The sequence below is a fragment of the Salmo salar genome, chromosome 02, assembly GCF_965601325.2.
Source record: "Salmo salar chromosome 02, fSalSal1, whole genome shotgun sequence".
Taxonomy (NCBI): Eukaryota; Metazoa; Chordata; class Actinopteri; order Salmoniformes; family Salmonidae; genus Salmo; species Salmo salar.
In genome coordinates, this window is record NC_138292.1 from 47,995,852 (window position 1) to 48,018,412 (window position 22,561).

At 41.1% G+C, this 22,561-nt stretch overlaps 1 protein-coding gene across 5 annotated transcripts in view; it reads left to right on the forward strand.

Annotated features, from left to right (window-relative positions):
• Positions 1-22,561, forward strand: part of ptprub (protein tyrosine phosphatase receptor type Ub) — a 411,243-nt gene that overhangs the window by 108,896 nt on the left and 279,786 nt on the right. For 4 of the 5 annotated variants that reach the window (XM_014169409.3, XM_014169427.3, XM_014169418.3 and 1 more), the window contains exon 2: positions 2,085-2,216. In XM_014169409.3, the coding sequence (XP_014024884.1) occupies positions 2,085-2,216 (132 nt within the window). The remainder of the gene's footprint in view (positions 1-2,084; positions 2,217-22,561) is intronic. The other variant, XM_082963807.1, reaches the window with a different exon arrangement.

Here is a 22,561-nt window from a genome sequence, read left to right on the forward strand (position 1 = left end):
TTATTCATCGCTGTGTTCTTTGGCAAAATTGTGAGTGAGCCCACTCCCTTGGCTAAGAAGCAACCCCACACATGAATGGTCTCAGGATGCTTTATTGTTGGCATGACACAGGGCTGATGGTAGCGCTCACCTTGTCTTCTCCGGACAAGCTTTTTTCCGGATGCCCCAAACAATCGGAAAGGGGATTCATCAGAGAAAATGACTTTACTCCAGTCCTCAGCAGTCCAATCCCTGTACCTTTTGCAGAATATCAGTCTGTCCCTGATGTTTTTCCTGGAGAGAAGTGGCTTCTTTGCTGCCATTCTTGACACCAGGCCATCCTCCATAAGTCTTCGCCTCACTGTGCGTGCAGAAGCACTCACACCTGCCTGCTGCCATTCCTGAGCAAGCTCTGTACTGGTGGTGCCCCGATCCCGCAGCTGAATCAACTTTAGGAGACGGTCCTGGGGCTTGCTGGATTTTCTTGAGCGGTAAGGCTAAAGCAACTGACTGTAGACGACAGTTGAGGAGTAATGATGAAGTTCTTGATGATCCGATAAATGGTTGATTTAGGTGAAATCTTACTGGCAGCAATATCCTTGCCTGTGAAGCCCTTTTTGTGCAAAGCAATGATCACGGCACGTCTTTCCTTGCAGGTAACCATGATTGACAGAGGAAGAACAATGATTCCAAGCACCACCCTCCTTTTGAAGCTTCCAGTCTGTTATTCGAACTCAATCAGCATGACAGAGTGATCTCCAGCCTTGTCCTCGTCAACACTCACACCTGTGTTAATGAGAGAATTACTGACATGATGTCAGCTGGTCCTTTTGTGGCAGGGCTGAAATGCAGCGGAAATGTTTTTTTGGGGATTCAGTTCATTTGCATGGCAAAGAGGGACTTTGCAATTAATTGCAATTCATCTGATCACTCTTCATAACATTCTGGAGTATATGCAAATTGCCATCATACAAACTGAGGCAGCAGACTTTGTGAAAATTAATATTTGTGTCATTCTCAAAGCTTTTGGCCACGACTCTACACACAGAATATTATGTTATCATTTCAGTTTGTGAGTGTGTGTAATATGAGGGTTAGATGCATGTTTATTTCCAACATTATAAACAATGGCAACACTGCCGTGTTGAGCTGAGCCTTGCTGTTGGAAAACCACATTAGTGTCTGACTTTCGGCAGATGCACTTCCCCTGACTTTACTGTCGTCTACAGTCAGTTGCTTTAGCCTTACCACTCAAACGCTCCCAACCAATATCTACAGTGCTGTTCATGGCAACATCATCTCGCCAAGTCTACCTTGAAATTATAAAGTCAGTCTCAATGAGACCTGCCAGATTCAGAAGCTTGATAACCCCATTACAAAAAAAGCTAATCTAATTCACAATGGTTTTTATAGAAAAAATGTTTTGAGTCAAAGATAATGGTTTCAGTATAGTTTGTTTTTCAAACGGGTTTGTTCATTATTTTATTTCAGTTTACAAATTGTTTTTTCAAGATCAGTTTTCAGTTTTAGTTTACTTTAACAACCTTAGTGTGTTGGTGAGTGAGAGTGTCAGGGGGGCTGGAGTGGAGTACAGATTGCATTGCGCCTGGCTATTAGTGTCTGGGTGAAGTGGGAAATGGATTTCTCAGTTGGTTGTCTGGCATCTGTCCCATCTCAGTAATAGAAAGAGGATCAGAAGGGATATCGTAGTGAAATATAGCCCAAACAAGCCACTACACAAGAACACTGGAATAATAACTATAGTGGAAAGTTTCTGAAGTGAAGGCAGGTGTGGTTGGGGGTTGATGGTGGGTTCTCACCTACAGTACTGCAACAACCCCTTTATTCTCTATGGAGCTTCATGTTATCACAAGTGAAATACAAATAAGATGTAAATTCTGATTCATGGTGGCCATGGCTGAAACGTGTGTCCATCTTGGGCAAAATCTATGATTCCTTTTAATCCCAGGAATTCAAATGAAATGTGATTATGTTCAAGCCATTAAAAAATATCATCCATTCATCCCTTGATATTGAATGACATTTACTTCATCATCATGTGTTACCTCCCACTTAATGTCATCTCCTTCTCTCTCTTTCCTCAGCAGCAGGCTGCACCTTTGACGAGGATTCTGAGCCCAGTCTGTGTGACTTCACCCAAGGCGAGGAGGATGACTTTGACTGGCAGCTCTTCCGGACACACAACTCGCCCTACGCCTCTTCTGACCTCCTCTGTGGTGAGTTCCTGCTCTTATTACGCTTCAGACTATTGAAGTTTTATTTGGTGTTATCCTGGTATCCTCTATGGTATCTAACGCAAGTATCACTTTCACTTTGTGGATGGGGTATCTGTATCAGAAAGTATAAGAAACAAGGACTGGGGTAGTATGAGACTTCTCAAGTCTTAATGTGTGATGTTATCCTCCCTGGATTAAAATCCTTAGATAGAATGTCAATGTGCGAGCCAAGGACATACACATTGCCTTTCTAAGCAGCCAGTGCCTGCTCTTCTTAGGTGTGATTTACAGTCTTTGTGCGTGTTCGCACGGGCATGTTTGTTCAAATGAGATGCTGAAGCTGTCCAGAAGCTGGGAGTGTTTAGGAAACACTCCAAAGTGTGGATGCCTTCCTATTCTATTAATGGGATTCAGTGGGAAGTTAGAGAAGCAAAATTAACTTGGAAGAACCCCCTAAGACACCATAACTACATAATAGAATAGGAAATAAAGTGGCAGAACAAACGGTTGGCTGATAGAAAAAATTGATATTACAAAAGACAACATGAGCTGTGCTGAGAGACAGACGACACAATGATAAGACTCACTACAATCAAGCGAATGGAATAATATGACATTTTTGACTAATTTGAGATATATACTTTAACCTCTTGGGGCTAGGTGGGACGCTAGCGTGCCACCCGTGGTGCACTCCATCAACAGCAGGTGCATTTCAAGAGCGGCAAATTTGAATCCAAATAAATGTCAAAATTCAAATTTTTCAAAAATACAACTATGTTACACCATTTGAAAGATAAACATCTCCTTAATCTAACCACGTTTTACGATTTCAAAAAGGTTTTACGGCGAAAGCATAAATTTAGAGTATGTTAGGACAGTACATTTACAAGAGTTGTGTGTAATGTTTTGTCAAGTCAAAGACAGGGTCACCAAAACCATAAAACCAGCTAAAATGATGCACTAACCTTTTACAATCTCCATCAGATGACACTCCTAGGACATTATGTTAGACAATGCATGCATTTTTAGTTCTATCAAGTTCATATTTATATACAAAAACAGCGTTTTACTATGGCATTGATGTTGAGGAAATCGTTTCCCTCCAATAACCGGCAGTCAAGTCAGCGTCAGAAATTAAATAATTAAAATTAGAAAACATTGGTAAAATATTATATTGTCATTTAAAGAATTATAGATTTACATCTCTTGAACGCAATCAACTTGCCAGATTTAAAAATAACCTTACTGGGAAATCACACTTTGCAATAATCTGAGCACTGCGCCCAGAAAAATACGCGTTGCGATACAGACTAGACGTCATGTTGGGGAGATCTAAAATCGAAAATACTATGTAAATAATCCATTACCTTTGATTCTCTTCATCAGATGTCACTTCCAGGTATCACAGGTCCATAACGAATGTAGTTTTGTTCAAAAAAGCTCATCATTTATGTCCAAAAATCTCCGTCTCGTTAGCACATGATGTAAGCCAGCCGGACTTCTCGTCATGAATGAGGGGAAAAAATATATTTCCGTTCGTTCAAACATGTCAAACGTTGTATAGCATAAATCATTAGGGCCTTTTTTAACCAGAACATGAATAATATTCAAGGTGGACGAATGCATACTCTTTTATAACGTATTGGAACGAGGGTACCCAACATGAACTAGCGCGCCAGGTGTCTAATGGGACATCACCGTTCCATGGCTCTTGTTCGGTCAGATCTCCCTCCAGAAGACTCAAAACACTTTGTAAAGGCTGGTGACATCTAGTGGAAGCAATAGGAAGTGCCAAAATATTCCTAAACCCCTGTGTTTTTCAATGGGATAGGTTTAAAGTCAATACAACACATCAGGTATCCACTTCCTGTCAGAAAATGTCTCAGGGTTTTGCCTGCCAAATGAGTTCTGTTATACTCACAGACACCATTCAAACAGTTTTGAGTGTTTTCTATCCATATATAATAAGTATATGCATATTCTAGTTACTGGGTAGGATTAGTAACCAGATTAAATCGGGTACATTTTTTTTATCCAGACGTGCAAATGCTGCCCCCTAGACCCAACAGGTTAACAGGGAATCATTCAGGGCCTTAAACACCTCACACACCTCACACTCACTACATTTCATGGAGGAGACTACAGTCACACTGATGAAGGTCCAACAATTCCTAAAGGGAGATGAAGTGAAGGCACTTTTTTAATCACAATGCAGGATTTACATGAAATCACTTCATACCACCAAGCAACACACACATTACATTCATAATTTATAAATCCAACAATCCCAAACTGTTAAACTGCGTATCTCTGTGCCCTAGGAGGAAGTCCACTGTGAGCAGCTCACCCTGCACTAACATAAAGAACATGAGCACATCTACTGCTGCTAAGCTTCCCAGTAAAGCTCATGAAATCAATAATTTGCTAGTAACAGATAACATTCATATTCTGACTATCTGAAACTCACTTAGATAATATTTTTGATGATACAGTGGTAGCAATACAAGGTTATAAGATTTACAGAAAAGATAGAAATGCCAATGGTGGAGGTGTTGCTGTTTATATTCACAAACACTTTTCTGTGCAGATTAGAGAGGATCTAATGTTAAATACTGTTGAAGTAATATGGGTACAGGTTCATCTGCCTCACCTAAAGCCCATTCTTGTGGGAAGCTGCTACAGACCACCAAGTGCTAACAGTCAATATCTGGTTAACGTGTGAAATGCTTGATAATGTATGTGATATCAACAGAGAAGTATATTTTCTGGGTGATTTAAATATTGACTGGCTCTCATCAAGCTGCCCACTCAAGAAAAAGCTTCAAACTGTAACCAGTGCCTGCAACCTGGTTCAGGTTATAAGTCAACCTACCAGGGTAGTTACAAACAGCACAGGAATGAGAGGTCATAAGAGGTCATACAATAACTTTTGTGATTCCTATGTTATTAATGAAAATAATATCTGTTGGTCCGTGGTGTGTAATGAGGAGCAAACAGACACTGCACTTGACATTTATGAAATTGCTTATTCCAGTTGCTAATAAGCATGTAGCCAATAAGAAAATGACTAAAAACTGTTAAATCCCCATGGATTGATGAGGAATTGAAAAATTGTACACTTGAGAGGGATGAGGCAAAAGAAATGGAAAATAAGTCTGGCTGCACAACCGATTGGAAAACGTATTGCAAATTGAGAAATCGTGACTAAACTGAAAAAAAAAAGAAGAAACTACACTATGAAACTATCAGGTTTCAGGTATGACCCAGATGCAGACAGTGTCGAAGTAACAAAAGTGTATTTCTAGTACAGGGGCAGGCAAACGAGAGATCAAGGGCAGGCAGAGGTCAGTAATCCTGAAAGGGTTCAACACGTCCAGAACAGCAGGTAGTCTCAGGGTCAGGGCAGGCAGGGGTCAATAATCCAGAGAGGTGTGGCAAGGTATAGAACTGCAGGCAGGCTCAGGGTCAGGGCAGGCAGAAAGGTCAAAACCGGGAAAGACTATAAAACAGGAACAAGAACAAACAGGAGCAAGGGGACAAACACTGGTAGGTTTCACAAAACAAAACAAACTGGCAATAGACAAACAGAGAACACAGGTATAAATACACTGGGGATAATGGGGAAGATGTGCGACACCTAGAGGGGGTGGAGACAAGCACAAAGACAAGTGAAACAGATCAGGGTGTGACAGAAACAAAGATAAATGAAATAAAGAATTCTTGTAAAAAGCTTTGGAGCAACTTAAATTAAATTCTTGGAAAATAGGCAAACTCAACTCCATCATTCATTGAATCAGATGGCTCATTCCTCACAAAACCAACTGATATTGCCAATTACTTTAATGATTGTTTTCATTGGCAAGATTAGCAAATGTAGGCATGACATACCAGCTATAAATGCTGACACTATACATCCAAGTATATCTGACCAAATTCTGAAAGACAAGCATTGTAATTTTAAATTCCGTAAAGTGAGTGTGGAAGAGGTGAAAAATGGATTGTTGTCTATCAACAATGACAAGCCGGGGGGCGGAGCTAGCATGTTGGAGTGAACGGCTGTGTGTGAGAGGCTCCTGCAACTTTTTTGCGAAATAATCTAACCTATTTTATAGCACTTTTTACAACAAACGTTTCTTTCTAATACAATATTGTAACTTTCTATGTGAAAATGCCGAGTAATAAGCGACCAAAGGACAATAAATCCACTTCGGAGGCCTACTCCCCGCCAATCAACAAGACAGACATGGCGGATGGCACAGGTAACAACGTGACACTTACAGAACTTACCCGGGCTTTGGGAGAACTACGTGTTGCTATAGCTGAGGATCTTAAGGCTACTATTGCTGAACTGGACACTAAAATTGAGAGCACCATTCTAACGGTCGCCTCGCAGGGCCAGAGTATTGTGGACCTTGAGAAAGCTTCTGAATTCAACGCTGGTAGGATCGACGAGTTAGAGAAGCTATGCACGTCATTGCAGGATAGTGTACAGAGGCTTTCTGTGAAAGTGGTCGACCTGGAGGGCCGATCCAGACGTCATAACCTTCGCGTTGTTGGTCTGGCAGAGGGGGTAGAGGCTGGCTCTCGACCCACCGACTTCTTCGCCAAGCTATTGAAGGATGCAATGGGATCGGATGTTTTGGCTTCAGATCCCCAACTGGACCGTGCACATCGCGCCCTTGTCCCAGTGCCTCGACCGGGCCAACATCCTCGCCCAGTAATCATCTGTTGTCACAGTTTCAAGACCAGGGATCTTATCCTGCGCGAGGCTCGATTGAGGGGCAACCTGTTACATAAAGGGCACCCCTTCCGTGTCTATGAGGATTATGCGCCCGATGTGGCAAAACACCGCGCCGGCTACAGAGATGTCATGACCAAACTCTACAAACTCCATCTTCGCCCAGCCTTGCTCTTCCCTGCAAGACTAAGAATTACCCCTCCTTCCGGAGAGAAGATTTGGCTCTCCTCGGTTTTGGACGCAGAGAAGTTTATCCGGGAATATACGCCAATCCCCCGTACAGGTTAGAGTGCCTTGTCATTGTGTGTTAGGGTCTGCTCATGGACTCGAACCCATACTATTCCATAACGGGTGAAACCGTACTAAACGGTCTCAACAAGGCCTGCCGAACATGTAACACGCTGAGCTGACCAATGGAGGGCGGTTAGAGCTCTCATTTAATGTCAATTTCACTTTAATTCTGACTGGGTTCGGGGTGGTGCCTGTTTGGGAGGCCTTCCAGGTCTGATCATTGACACTTTCGGATGGATATACTTATATTCCCCCATTTTTGTTTTGTTTCGTTATTTATTTTTCAACTCTTACATTATTCCTATTACCATACCAGTTATTTATTGCTTGCGGGGGTCTGGGGGTGATGGCTGGGAAGGGGCAGACGCAGACACCTGGATAGCAAGTTCATGTTTTGTGCTGTTCTGCCTTTGTCATAGCCTGGCCCGCTCTCACGATTAGATTCCCACCAGACCTCCGTGGTGCTTGTGTAGGTGTGCGTACATATAATTGCTATGTGTACTTTATTATTATTTTCTCTTAGCATTTTAGTATTAGGTATGTGTATATTTGAAATTAGTGTAGATTACTTTTCTGGGGTATATGTATGTATATATATATATATATATATATATATATATATATATATATATATATATATATATATATATATATATATATATATATATATATATAGACACACACACACACACACACACACACACACACACACACACACACACACACACACACACACACACACACACACACACACATCCATCCATCCATAATCCATACACGTACATATACATACACACACGTGCACACACATCCACATATATACACATACGTGCATACCTTCCTATATCTATATATCACTATTGTTTTTTTAGTTATTAAAAAGATAATTTGTTCATTTTTCTTTTTTATTATTTATTTATTTAGAAGAAAAAATGTATTTTATATTTTTTTTCTTTTTTAATAATTTTTCTTTGTTTTCTTTTTTAATTTTTAATTGTACTATTTTTTTTATTTTTTTTGGGGGGGGGGGGTACGTTCAATTTATCAAAATCCTTGTTCCCATCTCCTAACCCACAATATGTAATTGTACTGCTGTCTAGGTCGGTTGCTGATGGTTTATGTTTAGACCGGCATTGCTTAGCAATGTAATCTTGTGATGCTATATCTTGCTTATCTCAGGGATTGACCCAAGATTAAGTTTAAACTGTTGGGGCTAGGGGGCAGTATTTTCACGGCTGGATAAAAAAACGTACCCGATTTAATCTGGTTACTAATCCTACCCAGTAACTAGAATATGCATATACTTATTATATATGGATAGAAAACACCCTAAAGTTTCTAAAACTGTTTGAATGGTGTCTGTGAGTATAACAGAACTCATTTGGCAGGCAAAACCCTGAGACATTTACTGACAGGAAGTGGATACCTGATGTGTGGAATTACCTTTAAGCCTATGCCATTGAAACACACAGGGGCTGATTAATGTTTTGGCACTTCCTATTGCTTCCACTAGATGTCACCAGCCTTTACAAAGTGTTTTGAATCTTCTACTATGAGATCTGACTGAACAAGAGCCTTGGAACGGTGATGGCCGATTAGACTCTGGCGCGCGAGGTCATGTTGGGTACCCTCGTTCCAAAACGTTTTAAAAGAGAATGCATTCGTCCACCTTGAATATTATTCATGTTCTGGTTAAAAAAGGCCCTAATGATTTATGCTATACAACGTTTGACATGTTTGAACGAACGAAAATATATTTTTTCCCCTCGTTCATGACGAGAAGTCCGGCTGGCTTAGATCATGTGCTAACAACACAGATCTTTTTGGATATAAATGATGAGCTTTTTTGAACAAAACTACATTCGTTATGGACCTGTGATACCTGGAAGTGACATCTGATGAAGAGAATCAAAGGTAATGGATTATTTACATAGTATTTTCGATTTTAGATCTCCCCAACATGGCGGCTAGTCTGTATCGCAACGCGTATTTTTCTGGGCGCAGTGCTCAGATTATTGCAAAGTGTGATTTCCCAGTAAGGTTCTTTTTAAATCTGGCAAGTTGATTGCGTTCAAGAGATGTAAATCTATAATTCTTTAAATGACAATATAATATTTTACCAATGTTTTCTAATTTTAATTATTTAATTTGTGGTGCTGACTTGACTGCCGGTTATTGGAGGGAAACGATTTCCTCAACATCAATGCCATAGTAAAACGCTGTTTTTGGATATAAATATGAACTTGATAGAACTAAAAATGCATGCATTGTCTAACATAATGTCCTAGGAGTGTCATCTGATGGAGATTGTAAAAGGTTAGTGCATCATTTTAGCTGGTTTTATGGTTTTGGTGACCCTGTCTTTGAATTGACAAAACATTACACACAGCTATTGTCAATGTACTCTCCTAACATAATCTAACTTTATGCTTTCGCCGTAAAACCTTTTTGAAATCGGACAACGTGGTTAGATTAAGGAGATGTTTATCTTTCAAAGGGTGTAAGATAGTTGTATGTTTGAAAAATTTGAATTTTGACATTTATTTGGTTTCAAATTTGCCGCTCTTGAAATGCACCTGCTGTTGATGGAGTGCACCACGGGGGGGACGCTAGCGTCCCACCTAGCCCATAGAGGTTAAGTGCACAATATGTTTAAGTTGCAACTTATTCTGTTTAGGTTTAATAGATGCTATCTGAACACTTTAATCGCGGGAGCCTCCTCAGTTCAGATGTTAGTAGAAGTTCTAGGATAGTGAGAGGTGAACGTATAGTTGGGATTTTATTTTTGTTTTACTTCTTGTTCGAGGTCGCGCCGTGCTTTTTTGGCAACGGCCAGACAATGCGTTTATTTTTTTTATTTTCATGTTTTTTTCTCTCCTTTTTGTGTATGCCTGTTAAATGTGGGTTGATGGGAGGGGTAAATGTTGGGGAAAGTAGGGGAACAGGGTGGAGAGTAAAGGTGCTTGCAGGGGGGGAGGGGTGGGTTGGATACTGCTCGGGTGTAGGTGCTACATATGCTGATCGTGATGGTTTGGTGCGCTTTCTTACCTTTTTAGTATGCAGGCCACCATAGGAACTACAAATGAGAGGAGGGCGGGGCTTACATTCACTTCCTGGAATGTCAAGGGTTTAAATGAACCAATTAAGAGAGGCAAGGTCCTAGCCCACTTGAAAGCACTCTCGTCTGATATTATATTTTTGCAAGAAACCCATCTGAAAAACAATTCTCATATCAGACTTAAATGTAAGTGGGTGGGGCAAGTGTATCACTCTAACTTCTCTGCCAAAACGAGAGGCACAGCGATTCTGGTACGGAAAATAATTCCCTTTCAACATAAAACCACTATTGTGGACAAAGAGGGTCGTTATGTGATCATAATAGGAGAGATCCACTCTACTTCTGTAACTCTACTAAATATCTATGGGCCAAACATTGATAACCCCTCTTTTTTCAAAAGAGTCCTTGCCCTGATTCCAGATATCTCCCATACTAACCTGGTCATTGGAGGGGACCTCAACTGTGTACTAGACCAATATTTGGATAGATCCTCTACCCGGCGAACCCCTACCTCCTATTCAAGCGAATTCTTGAATACCTACATAAAAAATTTGAACTTATTTGATATATGGAGGATCTCTAACCCTACGGGTAGGGAATACTCCTTTTACTCTCATGTTCACAATGTTTATACTCGAATTGACTACTTTTTAGTTGATGCTAAACTACTCCCCTATACCTGTAATGTGAGATATCATGATATTATAATCTCTGACCACAGTCCACTCACCTTCTCCCTGAGATTGGGTGACATCGTACCAAACGAGAGGGTCTGGAGGTTGAATCCTCAGCTCCTCACAGAACCAACATTCTGTGAACATCTTAAAGACCAAATTACATTTTTCTTTGATACCAATGACAACACAGAGACTTCCCCAGCATTACTGTGGTAAACGCTGAAGGCTTATTTGAGAGGCTGTATCATCTCCTTTCAGACTGCCAGGAGTAGGCAAAACAGAAGAGAATTGGTAGAACTGGAGGGACAAATTCACTTACTGGATAGGGAGAATGCTAGACAATCATCTAGGGAGAAACATAAAAAAATTATGTCTTTAAAATTTAAATACAATCAGATCCTCTCTGCTAAAATTGCTAAATCTTTTCTCTATGCCAAGCAAAAATATTTTGAGTTTGGTGACAAACCACACAAACTACTCGCCAGACAACTTCGTAAGAATGTGAGTGACCGAATGATTCACAAAGTTAAATCTGCATCTGGGGAATTACTCTCTTCCCCCAAAGACATAAATGACAGATTCCGTCAGTTTTATGAGACTTTATATACATCTAAAGTGGATCCTAACCCCTTAATTATGCAAAACGTTTTGGAGGACTGTAATCTTCCCGCCCTGAACCAGGAAGACTCTAACTTCCTTAATAAGGAAATATCTCTTGAAGAAATTAGAGAAACAATAAAATCTCTAAAGAGTGGCAAGACCCCGGGCCCAGATGGATACCCGGGTGAATTCTACAAAACATTCAGCAACATGCTCTCTCCCTACCTACACAAAATGCTGGTTCAGGCCAACGAGGATGGAGTGCTCCCATCCACTTTGGATGAGGCGTTTATTACAGTTATACATATCTCTTGACGCTGAAAAGGCCTTTGACCAAGTTGAGTGGCCCTATCTATTCAAGGTCCTACAGAAATGTAATATTGGAGATGGGTTCATAAAGTGGATCCAGCTTTTATATAGGAACCCCTGTGCGAGAATACTCACTAACCAATCATTGTCGCCCCGATTTAACCTTTACAGAGGGACAAGGCAGGGTTGTGCGCTGTCGCCTATGCTCTTCGCCCTAATTATTGAACCTCTCACTCAAGCGATCAGATCTCATGCAGCAATACACGGCTATAATATGAAAGATACTCTAAATAAGATTTCCCTATACGCAGATGACATTCTCCTCTATGTAACAGAACCCCAAGATAGTATTCCAGCTATTTTGGAGGTGATTAATTTGTTTGGTACCTTCTCGGGATACAGAATAAATTGGAACAAGAGTGAATTAACCTCTTACATCTAGACGTTCCGCTAGCGGAATACCTGCTCCAATATCCAATGATAGGCGTGGCGCGAATGACAAATTCCTCAAAAATACGACTATTTCACAGCATTTTAAAGACAAGACTCTCCTTTATCTAACCACACTGTCCGATTTTCAAAAAGGCTTTACAACGAAAGCAAAACATTAGATTATGTCAGCAGAGTACCAAGCCAGAAATAATCAGACACCCATTTTTCAAGCTAGCATATAATGTCACAAAAACCCAGAAGACAGCTAAATGCAGCACTAACCTTTGATGATCTTCATCAGATGACAACCCTAGGACATTATGTTATACAATACATGCATGTTTTGTTCAATCAAGTTCATATTTATATCAAAAACCAGCTTTTTACATTAGCATGTGACGTTCAGACAGCTACCCCCCGCAAACTTCCGGCGAATTCACTAAGAATTTACTAAATTACTCACGATAAACGTTCACAAAAAGCATAACAATTATTTTAAGAATTATAGATACAGAACTCCTCTATGCACTCGATATGTCCGATTTTAAAATAGCTTTTTGGTGAAAGCACATTTTGCAATATTCTAAGTACATAGCCCAGGCATCACGGGCTAGCTATTTAGCCACCCGGCAAGTTTAGCACTCACCAATATCAGGTTTACTATTATAAAAGTTTGATTACCTTTTGTTGTCTTCGTCAGAATGCACTCCCAGGACTGCTACTTCAATAACAAATGTTGGTTTGGTCCAAAATAATCCATCGTTATATCCGAATAGCGGCATTTTGTTCGTGCGTCCCAGACACTATCTGAAATGGTAAATCAGGGTCGTGCGCATGGCGCAATTTGTGACAAAAAAAATCTAAATATTCCATTACCGTACTTCGAAGCATGTCAACCGCTGTTTAAAATCCATTTTTATGCCATTTTTTCTCGTAAAAAAGCGATAATATTCCGACCGGGAATGTCCATTTAGCTAAACAGAGGAAAGAAAACAAAGCTTTCGGTCGACGCGGGCACGAGCCTGAGTCTCACAGTACTGTAACCAGCCACTACCCAAACGCGCTACTTTTTTTCAGCCAGAGCCTGCAAAGCCACGATTCAGCTTTTTACCGCCTTCTGAGACCCTATGGCAGCCGTAGGAAGTGTCACGGGACAGCTAAGATCCTCACTCTTCAATAAACAGAGACAAGAAGAACGACACCTTGTCAGACAGGCCACTTCCTGCCTGAAACCTTGTCAGGTTTTTGCCTGCCAAATGAGTTCTGTTATACTCACAGACACCATTCAAACAGTTTTAGAAACTTTAGGGTGTTTTCTATCCATATGTAATAAGTATATGCATATTCTAGTTACTGGGTAGGAGTGGTAACCAGATTAAATCGGTTACGTTTTTTATCCAGCCGTGAAAATACTGCCCCCTAGCCATAACAGGTTAATGCCCATACGGTTGCAAATCACCTCCTGGCTAGAACATCTTCCAGTTAAGCTATCTTCAGATAAATTTACCTACCTTGTAATTGTAGTTACCAAACAATACTCCTTACTATTTAAAGAGTATTTCCCCTCTCTGATGCAAAAACTTAAGGCAAACATACAATTTTGGAGAACTCTCCCAATTTCTCTGCTCGGAAGAATTAATGCCATTAAAATGGTCTTCCTCCCACAACTGGCTCTACCTATACCAGAACATCCCAATATTCATACCTAAATCCTTTCATAAACAACTGGACTCTTTTATCAATCCTTTCATCTGGGATTATAAAACACACAGGATAGGTAAAAAACACCTCTGTAAATCCAAGATGGAAGGAGGGTTGTCTCTCCCAAACTTTATATTTTACTACTGGGCCGCCAACCTCCGCGCTGTTACGTTTTTGCTGGATGATGCACACCCGCCACCCAGCTGGCTTACTATGGAGTGTGAGGAGTGTCACCCCTTCTCTATTGGTGCTGTGATTTTGTCACCTGTCAATCTGGAGATGTCACTTTACCGTAACAATCCTATTATACATAGCACAGTCCGAATCTGGAAGCAAATTAAAGTCCACTTCGAGCTTAGACCAATATCATTCATGCTTCCTGTTGCCAGGAATCTCTCCTTTGCCCCCTCTAACCTTTATAACACATTTGAGCGGTGGGGAGAGTTGGGGATAAGTACCATAGGGGATTTATACATAGGGGGAACCTTTGCTTCCTTTGAAGCGCTGTGGGAAACCTATAATCTTCCCAGAAGTAACTTTTTCAGATACCTACAGATTAGAGACTATGTTAGAAAACACCTCCCAACATTTGGGAATGCTAAACCTTCCATGTTTGACGGATGCATAAAAATATGCCCCACCTCAGACAAACTGATATCTCGTATATATGACGCTTTTCAATCTGTTAGCACACCCTCTACTGATGCCATTAAGGCAAAATAGGGAGGAAGAACTAGGGACTGATATTTCGGTGGCAGACTGGGAGGACAGCTTGGAGTATATCCACACATGCTCCATCAACTCCAGACATCGTCTCATACAATTCAAGGTATTACACAGATTACACTACTCCAAAACCAAACTATATAGGATATTTCCTGGTACATCCCCTATGTGTGATAAATGTCAGGCTGAGCAGGGCAGCTGTCTAGGCCCATTACTTTTTTCAATCTTTATTAATGAATTGCCACTGGCTTTGAGGAAGCAGTGTCTATGTATGCGGATGACTCAACACTATACATGTCAGCTACTACAGCGACTGAAATGACTTAACAAAGAGTTGCAGTTAGTTTCAGAGTGGGTGGCAAGGAATAACTTAGTCCTAAATATTTCTAAAACTAAAAGCATTGTATTTGGGACAAATCATTCACTAAACCCTAAACCTCAACTCATCTTGGAATAAAAAATGTGGAAATTGAGCAAGTTGACTAAACTGCTTGGAGTCACCCTGGATTGTAAACTTTCATGGTCAAAACATATTGTCACAATAGTAGCTAAGATGGGGAGAAGTATGTCCATGATAAGGCGCTGCTCTACCTTCTTGACAGCACTGTCAACAAGGCAGGTCCTACAGGTCCTAGTTTTGTCGCAACCTGGACTACTGTTCAGTCTCGTGGTCAGGTGCCACAAAAAAGGACTTAGGAAAATTGCAATTGGTTCAGAACAGGGCAGCATGGCTGGCCCTTGGATATACACAGAGAGCTAATATTAATAATATGCATGTCAATCTCTCCTGGCTCAAAGTGGAGGAGAGATTGACTTCATCACTGCTTGTATTTATGAGAGGTATTGACATGTTGAATGCACTGATCTGTCTGTTTGAACTACTGGCGCACAGCTCGGACACCCATGCATAGCCCACAAGACATGCCACGAGGTCTCATCACAGTCCCCAAGTGCAGAACAGACCATGGAAGGCGCACAGTACTACATAGAGCCATGACTACATGGAACTCTATTCCACATCAAGTAGCTCATGCAAGCAGTAAAATTAGATTAAAAAAATAGATTTAAAAAACACATTATGGAACAGCAGGGACTGTGAAGCAACACAAACATGGGCACAGACACACCCGATAACATACTCACTATACACACAAGTACACATGGATTTTGTTCTGTATATATGTGGTAGTGGTGGAGTAGGGGCCTGAGGTCACACAGTCTGTGAATGTATTGTAATGTTTTTAAAATTGTATAAACTGCCTTAACCCCTGGTCGGGCTCCGTCCCGTATGTGGGACGGACATCCAGCGAAAAATCCTATCGCCATTAGCATAACGAAATTGAATATATATTTTTTTCAAATATAGGACTATGTTATATCGTTTTATAGATACACCTCTCCTGAATCGACCCCCATGTTGTCCGATTTCAAAAAGGCTTTACAGCAAAAGCAAAACATTAGATTATGTTAGAGGAGTATATCGTAAAAGTAGCCACATAGCCATTTTCCGACCAACCACATGCATCACAAATAACCAAAAAACAGCTAAATGCAGCACTAACCTTTGACAATCTTCATCAGATGACACTCCTAGGACATCATGTTACACAATACATGCATTATTTTGTTCGATAAAGTTCATATTTATATATAAAAACAGCATTTTACATCGGTGCGTAACGTTGACTAACTATTTTCCCTCAAATGCATCCGGTGAAACAGCGCTACAATTTACAAAATTACTATTCGAAAACATTTTTTAAATGTAATATTGTCATTCTAAGATTTATAGATGAATATCTCTTGAAAGCACCTGTAATGCCAGATTTAAAAATAACTTTACTGGGTAATCACACTTTGCGATAAAAGGGGATGCGATACTCAGAAAAATAGGCTACCGTTACAGGTCAGCGCCATCTTGGAACAATCGCATATCAAATCTAGTCTTGTATACTATTGTCAATAATCCCTTACCTTTGATTATCTTCATCAGAAAGCACTTCTAGGAATCCCAGGTCCACAACAAATGTATTTTCGTTCGAAAAAGTTAATCCTTTATGTTCCAATAGCTTGTTCTTGTTAGCGCGTTCTGAAGGCTGCACCAAAAGTTCCGTCGTGCACGGGACTCCACTTTCGAAAAAAAAAAAAATGTTTTTAATTTTGGTTCGTTCAAACATGTCAAACGTTGTATAACATAAATCTTTAGGGCCTTTTTCAACCCGAGCTCCAATAACATTCAAGGGGGACGATTGCATTGTGTTTGAAACCGTTTCAAAAGGGGAGGGTAGCCAGGGGCGCCGGCGTCATAATGGTGATGGCCCTCTCCGTGTGACCACGTTCCACTGCGTCTCATTCATTCAGTTTTCACAGTAGAAGGCTCAAATCACTTTGTAAAGACTGGGGACATCTAGTGGAAGCAATAGGAAGTGCTCAATGAACCATTGCTCACTGTGTGATTTACAGGCAAACTGATGAAGTTGAGTCCGCAATTCAGAATTCCACTTCCTGTTACGATCGGTCTCGGGGTTTTGACTGCCATATGAGTTCTGTTATACTCACAGACACCATTCAAACAGTTTTAGAAACTTTAGAGTGTTTTCTATCCACAAGTATTAATTATATGCATATCCTAGCTTCTGAGTTTGAGTAGGAGGCCGTTTAAAATGGGCACGATTTTTTTTCAAAAATCGCTGTAGCGCCCCCTATCCTAGGCGAACGACAAGAGGTTAATTTTGCTGGACTCCTGGAAGAGTAGCTGCTGCCTTGGCAATGGGGATCCATAATAAATACAAATACTAAACTTTTCATTCGCATTCATTTGCTGCCATCAGACACCATCCAATTCAGTGCAGGCGTTGTGATAATTAATACTTTCCCCTCCCATTTGAATTAAAACCGGATGACATTTACACCAATCTGGGGCGTTCAGTGAAACTATAGCGGGGGTGAAGTCAGGCAGGCAGGTAACAAAGAGGAAAGAGACAGCTTTGGGAACACATTATCGACCAAGAACAAGACAGATACATGAGTTTATTCACCCAGGCTCCTTTTATCTGGCCCACACCCATGGCAAGATGTAAGGTAGTATATTAGCTCATATTATTCATCTGAAATAGCACCGTGAAAATACCATGGTATACATAGGATCCTAGAACAGAGCAATGCAAGGAAATCCAATCACATTTTATTTGTAACATGCGCGTAATACAACAGGTACAACCTTACAGTGAAATACTTACTTACAAGCCCTTAACCAACAATGCAGTTTTAAGAAAATACCTAAAAAAGTAAGAAATAAAAGTATAAAATAATTAAAGAGCAGCAGTAAAATTACAATAGTGAGGCTATATACAGGGGGTACCGTTACAGAGTCAATGTGCGGGGGCACCGGTTAGTCGAGGTAATTGAGGTAATATATACATGTAGGTAGAGTTAATAAAGTGACTATGCATAGATAATAATAGAGAGTAGCAGCAGCGTGGGAGGGGGGCAATGCAAATAGTCTGGGTAGCCATTTGATTAGATGTTCAGGAGTCTTATGGCTTGGGGGTAGAAGCTGTTTAGAAGCCTCTTGGACCTAGACTTGGCGCTCCGGTACCGCTTGCCGTGTGGTAGCAGAGAGAACAGTCTATGACTAGGGTGGCTGGAGTCTTTGACAATTTTTAGGGCCTTCCTCTGACACCGCCTGGTATAGAGGTCCTGAATGGCAGGAAGCTTGGCCCCAGTGATGTACTGGGCTGTACGCACTACCCTCTGTAGTGCCTTGTGGTCACAGGCCAAGCAGTTGCCATACCAAGCAGTGATGCAACCCGTCAGGATGTTCTTGATGGTGCAGCTGTAGAAACTTTTTATGATCTGAGGACCCATGTGAAATGTTTTCAGTCTCCTGAGGGGGAATAGGTTTTGTTGTGCCCTCTTCACAACTGTCTTGATGTGCTTGGACCCTGTTAGTTTGCCATCGGAAGATTCCCGGAACATATTCCAGTCTGTGCTAGCAAAATAGTCCTGTAGTTAAGCATCTGTTTCATCTGACCACTTTTTATTGTCTGAGTCATTGGTGCTTCCTGCTTGAAATTTTGCTTATAGCAGGAATCAAGAGGATAGAATTATGTCAGATTTGCCAAATGGAGGGCGATGGAGAGCTTTGTGTGCGTCTCTGTGTGTGGAGTAAAGGTGGTGTAGAATTTTCTTTCCCTCTGGTTGCACATTTAACATGCTGATTAGAAATTTAAGTAAAACGGATTTAAGTTTCCCTGCATTAAAGTCCCCGGCCACTAGTAGCACCGCCTCTGGATGAGCTATTTCCTGTTTGCTTATGGTGGTTTACAGCTCATTGAGTGTGGTCTTAGTGCCAGCATCGGTCTGTGGTGGTATCATGAGATACTCTGCCTCAGGCGAGCAAAACCTTGAGACTTCCTGAGATATCGTGCACCAGCTGTTGTTTTCAAATATACATAGACCGCCACCCTTTGTCTTGCGATCGCCTTCTGCGAAATCTCAGTCTCTTTTTCCTGCGAATGACGGGGTGTCTGGAGTAAATCCCTCTCGTCCGACTCATTAAAGAAAAGTTCTTCATCAATTCAAGGTGAGTAATCGCTGTTCTGATGTCCAGAAGCTCTTTTCGGTCATAAGAGACGGTAGCAGCAACATTATGTACAAAATAAGTTACAAACAATGAGAAAAGACCAACAAAATAGCACAGTTGGTTAAGAGCCAATAAAACCGCAGCCATCCTCTCCGGCACCATTACTTATTATCAGTTATCAGGAAGGCAGTTTACTGAGGTTTGCAGTCTTTGTAAGTTGTCTCATATCCTTGTATATCACATCAGGAGTTTACTGTAACAATCCACCATCAGGGCAGAGAAGGTGGAGGATAACTTGTGTTTATGAGGTAAGGCTATTTACAGTGGGCCGGTATTCACTTTCTGGGCTGAGACTTTGGTGCCCAGGGAAGATTTGCAAACATTGCCTGTGGTGTCTCACAGGAGAAATCAGGATTTTCAATGTAGAGGGAAAGCTTGTGGAAGGAATGAGGGAGGACGAATTTAATAACACCACTTATATGACAGCACTTATATAAAGAGTCATACCAGAAACACACAGATCCTTGGGTTTCTTTTGTTATGACCTTCCAGAAGAGATGAATCAGACTTTATTAGATGAATGTATGACAGGACTGTCTGTCATGTTTAAGATGAGAATAGAATTGAATAGAATTTAATGTTGAGCATGGTAAAAGTGATTGCTTTGCTTTTCTTGAGAAAAGAGAGGGGGAGAGACCCCGCTAGCAGATTTGGTTCCTTGGAAGTTGTGGGAATGTATGTTTTTGCTTTCAAATCAAATGTTATTGGTTAGCAGATGTTAATGCGAGTGTAGCGAAATGCTTGTGCTTCTAGTTCCGACCGTGCAGTAATATCTAACAAGTAATCTAACATTTCCCGAACAACTACCTAATACACACACATCTAAAATCTAAAGGGGTGAATGAGAATATGTACATATAAGTATATAGATGAGCGATGGCCGAGCGGCATAGTCAAGGTGCAGGAGATGGTATAAAATACAGTATATACATGTGGTATGAGTAATGTAAGATATGTTATACATTATTAAAGTGGCATTATTTAAAGTGACTTGTGATTGGGTCTCAATACAGTATATACATGTGATATGAGTAATGTAAGATATGTTATACATTATTAAAGTGACTAGTGATCCATTTATTAAAGTGTCCAGTGATTGGGTCTCCATGTAGGCAGCAGCCTCTCTGAGTTAGTGATTGCTGTTTAGCAGTCTGATGGCCTTGAGATAGAAGCTGTTTCTCAGTCCCAGCTTTGACGCAACTGTAAATGTACATTTACGTCATTTAGCAGACGCTCTTATCCAGAGTGACTTACAGTAGTGAATGCATACATTTCATACATTTTTCCCCGTACTTGTCCCCCCTGGGAATCGAACCCACAACCCTGGTGTTGCAAACACCATGCTCTACCAACTGAGCCACACACCATGCTTGACCATGCTCTACCAACTGAGCCACCTCGTCTTTTGGATGATAGCGGTGTGAACAGGCAGTGGCTCGGGTGGTTGTTGTCCTTGATGTACCCATTGGTTCTGGGAACGAAGCCATATGTTTTGGGAAAGCACAATTTTTTTGGTTGCAGGGAGGTTCTGAGAGTTTTTCTATGGTTCCCTGAAAGTAGATTTTTTTGGTTTTATTAATGTAAATTATAGGTTATTTGAAGGGTATTAAATAACATTCTGAGAACATGTTTCTATAAGACTTTTCATAACACTGCTACTTTAGTTTGGGTTAACTGTTTTGAACTCCAAGCACAGATAGGATATATGGAAATTAATTTACTTAGGCATTAATCAGCTGACACGGCATCAGTGAGATTCGAACTTATGATCTGCTCTCTGTCCATGGAATTAGTCCACTGCACCACCAGGATGGAGCATGCCATGTTTTTTTCTCAGTCATACAAAGCTGTTCATTTTAGTATTTTTCAAAGGAAACAAGCACTCATTAAGATCAAATCAAATTTATTTATATAGCCCTTCGTACATCAGCTGATATCTCAAAGTGCTGTACAGAAACCCAGCCTAAAACCCCAAACAGCAAGCAATGCATGTGAAAGAAGCACGGTGGCTAGGAAAAACTCCCTAGGAAAAACTCCCTAGAAAGGCCAAAAACCTAGGAAGAAACCTAGAGAGGAACCAGGCTATGAGGGGTGGCCAGTCCTCTTCTGGCTGTGCAGGGTGGATATTATAACAGAACATGGTCAAGATGTTAAATTGTTCATAAATGACCAGCATGGTCAAATAATAATAATCATAGTAGTTGTTGAGGGTGCAACAAGCACGTCCGGTGAACAGGTCAGGGTTCCATAGCCGCAGGCAGAACAGTTGAAACTGGAGCAGCAGCACGGCCAGGTGGACTGGGGACAGCAAGGAGTCATCATACCAGGTAGTCCTGAGGCATGGTCCTAGGGCTCAGGTCCTCCGAGAGAAAGACAGAAAGAGAATTAGAGAGAGCATATTTAAATTCACACAGGACACCGGATAAGACGAGAGAAATACTCCAGATGTAACAGACTGACCCTAGCCCCCCGACACATAAACTACTGCAGCATAAATACTGGAGGCTGAGACAGGAGGGATCAGAAGACACTGTGGCCCCATCCGATGATACCCCCGGACAGGGCCAAACAGGCAGGATATAACCCCACCCACTTTGCCAAAGCACAGCCCCCACACCACTAGAGGGATGTGTCCAACCACCAACTTACCGTCCTAAGACAAGGCCGAGTATAGCCCACAACGATCTCCGCCATGGCACAACCCAAGGGGGGGCGCCAACCCAGACAGGAAGACCACGTCAGTGACTCAACCCACTCAAGTGGGTTGGATGGCAAGATCAGGTGTGGCCAATTAGTGGGCGTGGCCAACACACCCAAACACACTTATCAAGATAGAGGATGGAGAGAGTTTTGTTGAGGCTGAGAGCAGAATGTAAACTACCGTTCAAAAGTTTGGGGTTACTTAGAAATGTCCTTGTTTTCCATGACAACATACATGAAATGAGTTGCAAAATTAATAGGAAATATAGTCAAGATGTTGACAAGGTTATAAATAATGCATTTTAATTGAAATAATAATTGTCCTTCAAACTTCGCTTTTGTCAAAGAATCCTCAATTTGCTGCAATTACATCCTTGCAGACCTTTGGCATTCTAGTTGTCAATTTGAGGTAATCTGAAGAGATTTCACCCCATGCTTCCTGAAGCACCTCCCACAAGTTGGATTGGC